The 10,445-nt window shown below is 42.2% G+C and overlaps 1 protein-coding gene across 10 annotated transcripts in view; it reads left to right on the top strand.

The window, feature by feature from the left end:
• TMCC1 (transmembrane and coiled-coil domain family 1) overlaps positions 1–10,237 on the top strand; it is a 76,809-nt gene extending 66,572 nt beyond the window's left edge. For 8 of the 10 annotated variants that reach the window (XM_015640690.2, XM_015640686.2, XM_015640688.3 and 5 more), the window contains 2 exons: positions 3,701–3,836; positions 6,110–7,211. In XM_015640690.2, coding sequence (XP_015496176.1) covers positions 3,701–3,836; positions 6,110–6,424 — 451 coding nt within the window. In that variant the 3' untranslated portion in view covers positions 6,425–7,211. Of the gene's footprint in view, positions 1–3,700; positions 3,837–6,109; positions 7,212–9,042 lie in introns of those variants that run through there. The other 2 variants (XM_033517575.1, XM_033517576.1) reach the window with 2 other exon arrangements.
• Positions 10,238–10,445: the final 208 nt, after the last annotated feature.

Raw genomic sequence — 10,445 nt, 5'->3', positions numbered from 1 at the left:
CTGCTCTGCTCTGCACTGCACTGCTCTGCTCTGCTGTGCACTGCTCTGCTGTGCTCTGCTCTGCTCTGCTGTGCTCTCCTGTGCAGTGCTCTGCTCCACTGGGGCTGAGCCACCGAGGAAGGAAGGGTCTGACAGTACTTGGCCATCACTGTTTTCTTATGCATCGTGAGCAGGCACTGAAATGGCTTGTTGCTTATCTCATCGTTGGAAAGTGGCAGTTGTTTACTTATACAAGCAGGGACTTACTATGCTGAGACTGAAATAAAGTTCCTGTTGAGTGTTTTCATCTTGCTTGTCCCTTTAGGAAGCTGTTTGTACATGGTAAAATCATAAGCTCATATATTTGGAGTATGGCCAGTCTAAGGTTTTGGATTTCTTCCCAAGGCTGACAGCCATGAAAAGGGCATTTAAGTCTCCATGCTCCTGTCAGAAGAAATCCTTCAGCCAGAAGTCTAGTCACTGGTACTTCAATTTATCTGGATTTTGATGTAGTCTAATTGTCACACTTCAGTCTGTCCTCATGATGTGTTTTAAAATAGACCAAAGGAGCTAAACCTCTGAGGTCTGGGAGTGCGGCTGGGCAGTGGAGGCAGCATGTTGGGCCAAGCTGGTGCTCACCCAGGCAGGACAGCACCAAAACATCCCTGCAAAGCTGTCTGTCCTTCTTCCAGGGAGGCTGGAGCTGGAAGTACAGGGATGTGTGCGGGTGTCATGAGCAGCTCGTGCTTCCTCTCTGGAGTCAGCTCTGTCCTTCATGTATCCTCTAGGCAGAAGATTTTGGAGCATATTACAAATAACTACTGGTTTTAGCTGTGCACTCCACAACTGGAAATGTGTTCAATAGCATAAAGATGTATTTAGTGACAAATAAAGATTGCATGAAGGTTTGTATGACATAGCTATAAAAAGTAAAAGGTCCATCTTGAGAGACATCTGAAGACAGGTACTAAACTTCATTCACACTTTACTGCAGATGTCTTTGTAGCATTAGTTTGATCAGAGTTTCTTTACTCAGCATAGCACTGAGTACAGATCAAATGCCTTTTCTTCCATGTGCTGTGTTAGCTGTGTATTTTACAGCTATTACTTTAAAATGCCTTAAAGCTTTTTAAAAAAATTAGATGGTCATAATTGTGTATCTGAGCCTTTTTCAGACCACTTTCCTAATTCCCATGCAGTGAGCCTCAGAAAACATGTGAAAAGTCAGCACAGCTATTTGAAATAAAGTGTTCCCATATCCCACAATTAAGCCAAGCACCCCATCTATTTACTGTGTCCGTAGGAACAGCTCTGATGATGTCTGTGATACTTGTGACAGGCAGCATTCACACAGAGAAGTTTCTGGGCTGGAGCTTTTTCTTTTAAGGAGAAATTTCATATTTTAACAGTAACAAAATAGTTATTGAACTCAAAAGGGGCATTTTCTATACATGAAGTGAAGTGGGATTTGATTATTCAGGATACTGCTATATTCACAGACAAGTTTAGTTTGTTCAGTAGACCCTGGCATTCATGAGTTAGATGGATGTATTTTGTCTTAACCCTCTTGACAGATAGTCTATCCCTTTTATTTCTGTAATACTCTCACTTAAATGCAAACCAGCTTTCAACAGGGAAACCCTGGTTCTGTAAGTCATATAAAGCCCTCCTTGGTTTTTAAATTTGAACACCAGTAGAAAGCAGCTGGAAAAAATAAATTTTCTAAATTGTAGCTATTGGGACAAGAAGTGGGAAAGAAGGTGAATGGTGGATGTGTTATTTCAAAAATAATTCAGGGTAGGTTAGTGGGGGCAGGGGTGTGTTTTTTTAAATGACCCAGTTCTAGCAGTTGCCTGACACAGTGAGTTCTGGAAGTGCAGGTGGTTCTTGGATACAAACTGCAGCAGTTCTGGGGTTGAGCAGGGAGTGAAGTGTGGGTTGGGAACGACCTGGTTGTTCTGCAGTCTTTGGGCAGGAAGATTGGAGCCAGTCCTTCTACTAATCATGTTCTGTTTAAACTCTTAACTATACAGATTAGCAGGGTTTCCTTATGTTTCCTGTAGATTGAGTTAGTTTTAAAGTTATTAAAATACAATTGTTTCTTGTTAGAGAATACAATTTGAGCTGCTTGGCAACAGCAACTGCTTTATGAAAGGCGTTTATGTGAGAGGAGGTTAAAAAGCACAATCATGCTATTTTCAGAAATGCTTAAGTTTCTTTTTATGTAATAAACACACTGGTGAATTTTGTAATATAGAAACAAATGGAATATATTTCAAGGAATTGATGCTGCCCTTGGAGTGGGCTTAGTTGTGATTTTTTGGTTGTTGGCAAGTTGTTGTCAGTTTTAAGTTGTGTGGGAACAAAGGGCAATATTAATTATCTGGGCTCCTTTTTCATTAGCCAGTCTTTACATGGCCATTCCTTTGTCAGTCTTGGGAAACCAGTTCTCTGGTGTGTCCTGGCACAGTTGCACAGCTCTTCAGGCCCCTTTCTGGGCTGAGCCATGTCAGCTGGCAGCTGTCTTGGTCTCACTGCTGGTTGACCACATGCATTTTATGGCTGCAAATTGTCATGCTGTGTGTGATTCGTCCTTACTTTAAAGTAATATTGAATTGGGAGCATAAATAAAAATTCTTTTCATACTTGTCTATAAAAACAAAACTCTGAGACTGTTTTTAAAGGCTAGCTTTTGACATTGAAAAAATGAGAAGCAGGATTTGTGTTTTAGTTTCAGAACCTGCAATTAAATTCTTTATTCTAGACAAATATTTCTTATTCATCTTGTGGGTTTTTTGTAGGAATTAAATTCAGGTGGAGTCAGAAGAAAAACAAAATTTAAATAAGGAATTATCTCTGTGGTTAATTCCTTAGAAATGTCTCGGTTATTAGTATCAAGATTCAGATGCTAAGGGCTGTGTGCTTTTCCCATCTGTAACAGTAAGTAGACAGTGGAAATCAGAGTGGAGAAAGCCCAATGGCCACCACAGCCATGCCCATACCTTTGTTCCATCAGAGCTACCATTTCAGTTAATTTAAGACTCTCTTAGGTAGAAGCAAAACTTTATCTCTCAGAATTGTTGTAACTCGGGTTTTTTGAGCAACCCTCTTCCTCAGGACTGTTTCTGGTCCATTCACCAAGAGCAAACTGAAAATTAAGCCTGCAGGTTAGTGTTTCATGTGTCCTTCTTACAAATAATATGATGGTATTTGCTTGTTAAGTTGCATCATTCATGGGAGATAAAGGAAAAACAAATCAAAGATCCATGTGACCTCATGCAGAGATCAGACAGTAATAGCATGTTCTCTGAGGCATCAGTCACATGTCATTTCTGTGTCATTTTTATACCCATTGCTGTTCCAAGTGTAGATTAAAATTCTTAAGAGTTTATGGTATTAGAAGGGAGCTGTTTGGTTTACACAGAAGTTTGATGAAAATCTCATTCTATCCTCATTCTGTCCTTTATTTCTTGCATCACTCAGCAGTTACCATGTAACTGTGTGTTTTCTCCAGAGACAGAACAGTATCACAGAGTTTACGTGGTAGAAAGAACTAACTCCCAGCAGGAGAGCATTAGTGCTGGAGTGTGCTGTGTGCTGACTGATGCAGCCATGCTGGTTTCAGTGCACAGGCCATGGTCTTCATGGCTTGGTTGTCACTGGTGTCATTCTGCCATCCTCTTCTCATTAAAGCCATTGTACCATGTGTTGTCATTTGTAGATGTGAAAGACTTGAAGAGCAGTTAAATGACCTGACTGAGCTCCACCAGAACGAGATCCTCAATTTAAAACAGGAGCTGGCCAGCATGGAGGAAAAGATTGCCTATCAGTCTTACGAGCGAGCCCGGGACATCCAGGTGGGTGACAGAAGCAAGGACCCAAGTCGTGCCCTCTGCCTGCTCTTCCAGGAACTCATTCACTTTTGAAGTATGCCTGCGCTTCAATATTTGATTTCAGTCCTTGTAGCTTTATTGCTAAACTGCTGCATTCCAAAAGGTCCTTATTCCATCTCTGACCTGTGGGTATCTCTCCAGGTAACCTCCTCTGTAAAGCAGGGCGGTGCCTCACACAGAGGGAACCCGCTGCTCAGCTGGAGCGAGCAGAGCAGGACCCAGAACCCACTCTTTGTGCAGGCCTTTCTATTAGACACTCAATGGGCCATGACCCAAACACTTCTTTTAGTGCTCCCAGTACATGGGCCCTGGGGTGTGGTTCTGTGTCACTAATTTTACAACAATGGTCACATACATCTAAGGAAAAATGGCTTTGTGTGTGTACTGCATTGAGTCAGGAAATAATTCTTTCTGTTGGCTTTGAAGAAATAAGGTGTTTCTAAAAGAAAAGTTTCCTTTAGTATGTAAAAAAGGCTATGAAACAGAGGTCTTGAAGTTGGATACCCTTCTACAAAGCAAAGCAGCTGCTGACCCTTACAGAAGGACCTATTCAGAAATGAGTCTCTTGGACCATTTTAAGTACTTGCTGTGGTAGTTTTATCTCAGTTCTGATTGCTGATGGGAATAATTTGTAGTGTGAGCAGAGAGTTGTAGGTTGAGTTCTACCTTTTTCCTGCCAAGGCATTTCAGCCAGGTGATTTCCTCTTCAGACCAAGCAGGCTGTGCTGTTCACCCACCAGCTGCAGCTCCTGTTGTCAAACATTTCTCCTGGTCACTGCTGTTTGGGACAGCAATTCTGCCTTGTGCTTTCAGGGGTCTTAACCAAGAAGAAGCTCTCATGTTTCACTGACCCCCACAGACATTATGCAATGAGAAATGTAACAGGTGACCATGACCTTTAAGTTAAATTTAATCAGTGCCTGTGGACAGTGGTACAATGGCCCCTGGCAGTGTAAACAGGAGGCTCTCCCTTGGGGAAGTGATACAACAGTCAGGTTTTGTTCTCCTCACTAAATTCAGATGGCAGGAAGATTGAAGTGGGGATTTCTCGACAGCTTTTTTTAATCTTCATTTTATGATTCAGTGCTTTTAGTGTAAACTTAAAAGTTGGGGCAGCGTATTTCTCATCACTGCTGGGGAAAGGGAAGGTGTTAAGTTTTGTTGTATGAAAAACTAAGAGCATGAGCTGATGTTGCAGAGGAACAGTCCTGGTTCCTTTTTTGGTGATCAGTCTGGGAAGGACTGCTGCAGACTTGTATATCATATTTGCAGTTGGCCTGTGTGTCTGGAAAAGGGAAGATTAGCAGAAATATTTTAACTTGGTATCTTCAAGAGCAGAAGTCCCTCTTGGCGTCAATTACCTGAAAACCTCTCTCTTCCCTAGCCCCCTGCGCTGCATGTCACCAGTGTTTTAGTGCAGGTTGGGTTGGTCCAGTTGAGGTTCAACCTAGTGAAAAACTCCTGACAAATCCTTCCTGGGTCAGTGGGGCTTTAGAGAGGTGGATTTGTGCAGGGTAGGCTTCTTCCACCTCCTTTTGTTTTGCCTCTTCCTGCAGGCAGTTCCATAAATCTCATGGTTCTTACCCTTCTAGATGTCTTTCCCCAGCCCTCACACACAGAGTCAGCTGGAGCTCTACCAGTGCTACAGCTTGCAGCTTGGTGCAGTCTGGAGAAAATCTTCCTGCAATGGTAGCTGTGTAATCCCAGCCCTAGTGCCCCTCAGACCTTTCCTTGAGCTCAGAGCTCACTAAGCAAGCAGAATGCAGCTGAGCCTCTAGTAGTTATTTTTGTTGACATGGTTTTCTGCAAAGGGGTCAGAAAAGCACAAGTGACTGCAAGGAAGGTGATGGAAGTTGAGGTTCTGGGAATGCACATCCCAGAAGAGGATGAAGTTTCTGGCTAGGCACAGCACTTTTGTGCTCTGAGAGGCCTCTTGGAGCCTAAAGTGAACAGGTGGCTGGCCCCCTCTTCTGGGCAGAAGCTGTGGGGTTTCCCAGCCTGGCATCTCCATATCAAACCTTCTGGATGTGGATGAGGTCCCATGGTGTATTGCAGGCTGCAGTCAGGGGTTTCTCACCTCAGATATGGGAAATGGCACTGCTTCCCCTGCTCCTGCTGCAGGGTGGGAGCTTGGTGCATGAGCAGTGTGAGCTGTGGGGATGGTGGTCCTGGCTTGGCCTGGTTGGTGAGGTAACAGCTGTGAGCTTGAGTGACCCACTGTGTGCTCTTGTCCACAGGAGGCACTGGAAGCGTGCCAGACACGCATCTCCAAGATGGAGCTGCAGCAGCAGCAGCAGCAAGTGGTGCAGTTGGAGGGGCTGGAGAATGCCACGGCCAGGAACCTACTGGGGAAGTTCATCAACATTTTGCTGGCTGTCATGGCTGTCCTCCTCGTTTTTGTCTCCACTGTGGCCAACTGCGTCGTGCCCCTGATGAAGACTCGCAATAGGACGTTCAGCACTTTATTTATAGTGGTTTTCATTGCCTTTTTGTGGAAGCACTGGGATGCCATCACCGGCTACTTGGAACGATTCTTGTCTCCCCCCAGATGATGGTGGCAGGAATGGGCTGTGCCGCTCCCTCCTCGCGCTCTTGGTGAGCAAGTGTGGCAAAGATTAGTCAGCAACTACTCCGCTGAAGTTTTAAAGTGTCCGAGTGAATTTGTTTACATTTAGAATAACGTTTTTTCTCTGCAAGATGCATTGCAATAGTATTTTTTAGATTTTATTCAAGAACTCTTTTGGTGAGAATCCTGGATAATTTTTATGTAGCATGGTTCTCTTTGGATGCAAATCTTAAGATTCTTTAAAGTGTATAAAAGAAATTAATAAAATACAGAAATTTGGAGCATACCAATGGGCAATTTAAATTGTGGCTTGAACTACTGTACTAAACCTGTCAGGAAGAAGAGAACGTGGTTAGCTTAAGATGAGCAAAGCTCAGTCTAGTGCACAGCCTTGAATGATGGTACCACAGCAAACCTGAAACACTAAACTTTTACTGTGAAGTCTGCCCACATTCCATGTCCGAGTGTATGCGCTGAGTGGTTTCTTTCCTTAACAAGAGAAAATCGACAACGTGTGGATCCCTCTCCCAGCTCAGCATCTGGGTTTGCCATTTGTGCTAACCTGACTTCAGTAACTTTCTGTAAGGCTGGCTAACTTATCTGAGTGTATGGAGTGGAAGCTTCATGCCATACACAGTAACTGCACAGTCATGCTACAGTATTTTTAAGTAGTCCTTGAAATACTTATCTTTAAGCAGAAGCCCTTGGTCGCACTTTTAAGGTTTTTTTAATATATGTATATTCACAGATTAAAAAAAAATCCGAACAGCATACTTGAAGAGTGTAATACTCAAACTCTCAGTGCTTCCTTATTGTTTCTAATAGGATTTTTTATTATTATTATAATTATTATTATTATTGGGGCTTTTTTTTGGAAGGGGTTGGGAGGGTCATTACTTTTTTTTCTTTCAAATAAAGAAGTGATGTTTTTAAATGAAGAAATGCGTGAATAATTGTGAGCCGTCTTGTCCTGAAGCAGTTCTGAGGAGGGCAGAGAATAGTTTCCAGTGTCAGCCTGTAGAATGCAGCACTGTCCATATGCCATTTGTCTGTCCTCCTGAGCATAAAGATGCAGCATCATGGAAAACATCTGTCTTCTCCACACCTTTTCGTCATGCAGGGCTTTTTTTTTTCCACATGTGAAGGATTGTATGTTTATATTTTTTGTTTGCATGTCATCTCTCATTCCTGGCCTAAGGATAAGAGCAAGGAATTTCTGTTCATCTCTTCCTAGGGAAAAGACAGGTTCTTTTGAGGAAAGAAATAGTGACTCAACAGTCCACTTAACAGAATGGTTATCTCAAAAATAGTTTGAATTGAAAATGAAAAAACATGAAAAATGAAACCAAAGTTTTCCTTCTGTCAGGGTCTGGTAAGATTATTTGTATGTCTGTGGTGTGTCATCCTCTTTTTCAGCCACAGGGGCCAGCAGACACCTTTGCAAATCTATAAAGGAAATGTCAGCTTCAGATGTAACCCCCGGTCCTCACAATGTGCCATTGCTGGTGACCTGTTGGTACAGGCAGGCAGCCCTCAAGTCCAGGCAATCTGCATTCATTCTGTGCTGGTTTTCAACTGCTGTCCCTTTAACCGTAACAGTGCCAAGATTCATCCTTTGTCTTCATGAAATCTAAAAACCCTCTAGGATTCTGTCAAAACCATTTATGGTGTTTAGTTAGGTCTTACTGTTTTCTTTCCTTCCAGGATCAACTCCCTTCTAGTAATCAGATGTTGCCCAAGTGACCTAAACTATGAAATCATACATAGGCATGTATGAGACATGTATAGTGGATATATACTCACACGCAGGCATTGTGCCATATATGATGCAGATTCTGGGTTCTGAGAAAGTCCCCAAACAAGGTTAATACCTTGAGTGTTTTCTGATTGCCAGCAAATGCAAGCCCTCCACTGTCCAATCTTTCTTCCTCCAAGGGTTCTTTTCTTCTGTAGTCACAGGAAACTCAGTGCCCTTCCCCCAGGGATCCCAGTACACCTCTCTGTCATCATGTGCACTAATCTGCTCCTGTCCTAATTAAAACACAGATTGCCATTTGCAGCTGACTCAAGCCAAAAACTGCTTGTGCTCTCTGCAGTCCCACAGCCAGAGTAGAGGTGTGCAGCCATTCCCTCCCTTGCTCCTGGCTCCAGCAAGGCTCTTCTCTATTGATTCACATTCCTTGGTTAACTATCAGGTTCCCATTATGCAGGTTTTGTCAGAAACAAATGTGTGAATAACAGTAAGAACTGATTGGCACATAACTGAAATGCTTTGTTGTCTTTTTTTCTGAAACTTGGCCTTTGTACCTCTTTTCCTGAGTCTCGTTCACACTAGAATTGCTTAAGGTAGGTTTTTATGTGGTCAAATCAGGAAGGAGTTAAAAGCCAGTGGCTCTGGACACTCAGTGTCTGTAGTACTTAAGGAAGTGTTTGTCCCTCTTCTTTATATCTTAATTTCATTTATTGTCTCAAGTCTGTCATACTTGGTAAATACCATTTGCTAGCTTGCCAGAAGGCAGGCTTAATAGACATCTCGGAACTCTTTGGTGAAGGCCATGTACATATGGGTCTGGACAAAGCGTCTGTCTCTTTCTCTCTCAACAGGTTCTTCCATTCCAGAAAGTTGTCTGCAGTAACGTCATGTATGATGCTGCATCCACTTCTCATATCCTAACACAACTGCCATGTGTTTTGCCTTTTGCACTAGCAGAACGTTTTGGGGTTTTCATCTCTTTTCAATTTGAAAGTCTGTGATGATTTCTGATAGCTTAATGATGATGTTGTTGGAAATGTGATTCTAGCTTTAAAGCTCCCTTTCCTTGTACATGGTTGTTTTTGCTTTCCTGATGGAGTGTTTCTGGATGATGTGTAGAGGACAGTTTCTGCTGTGGATGTGAGTGTGTGAGTACCTTTAACAGCCTCCTTTGTAGACACAAACTTTTTAGTGACCATCTCTGATTTGCAGAATGTTTCCCAAAACATTTTATATTCAGAGTTGAAGTGATTCAGAAATTGCTTAGATGTGTTTAGCACATACTGCCTTGGCTCATGAAAAGGGAAAAATATAATGGACTGTGGAAGTTCCAAGAGCAGCACCTCCTCATTAATATTTGAGGGTTCAAGTGAAGTTCATCTGATTCCCCAATTTTCTTCAATAGAAAGAACAAAGAAAATCTTGATGAAAAAAAATTACTTTAAAAAATTTTATGAAAGTTTTTTTTTTTTTTTCCTCTCAGCCTCATTAGTTGAGTTCAGTGATACTCAGCATGCTCCCAGCAGTTACTCTATTGGTTTATTCCAATCCCATGCGTGCTTAGGTGGGATCAGATGAATTGTTGACTTATGTCCGTGTTACACTGGGACAGGAAAGCACTGTCTGTCAGCTTTGAAAATATGCATTTTTTTTTTCATTAAAAAAAGAAAAGGCATTATAACAAAAGAAGCCAAGCTACAAAGGGTTCAAGTTTGGGTAGTTTTGCCAGTCTTTAAGTGAATTCTGAAAGTGGCTAAAGAGTTACAAACCCTGTGTGTCTGTGTTGTGTATGCCAGGTGGTATAGTTGTAGGCAATTGACTTAGCTGTAAGTGTGTTTTAGAAGTGTAAAAAAATAAACAGAAAAACTCACTTGCACGGGTTGAAAAGTACAGAAATGACACTTGTGAACGTAACACTGTAGTTTATAGATCTTAAGCTGCTAAATGTTGAGAGAGATTTACATTTGTCTTGTCTGATTGTCGCAGATTTATCTGTGGCACTTTTACTGTATATAAAAAACTTAAAATAAAGACCTCAGCTATTAACAGCGGTCTACTTTGGATCTTTCCAAAGGGGTGGGGACAGGGGGAGAAAGGTGCTGTCATGGAGAAGAAGGGTGTGTCAAAACTGCTGAGCCCCTAAGAGCTCAAAATGTGAGCAAGTTTTCCATAGCTCTGTCAGACTTTATCCTTCATATCCATGTGTCAGCCATACACACTAGGGCACAATGAGAATAAGCTGGAGTCAGGGTCT

The sequence above is a fragment of the Parus major genome, chromosome 12, assembly GCF_001522545.3.
Source record: "Parus major isolate Abel chromosome 12, Parus_major1.1, whole genome shotgun sequence".
Classification (NCBI taxonomy): Eukaryota; Metazoa; Chordata; class Aves; order Passeriformes; family Paridae; genus Parus; species Parus major.
The sequence above is the reverse complement of the archived record's forward strand: the minus strand, read 5'-3'. Positions and strand labels throughout refer to the sequence as shown.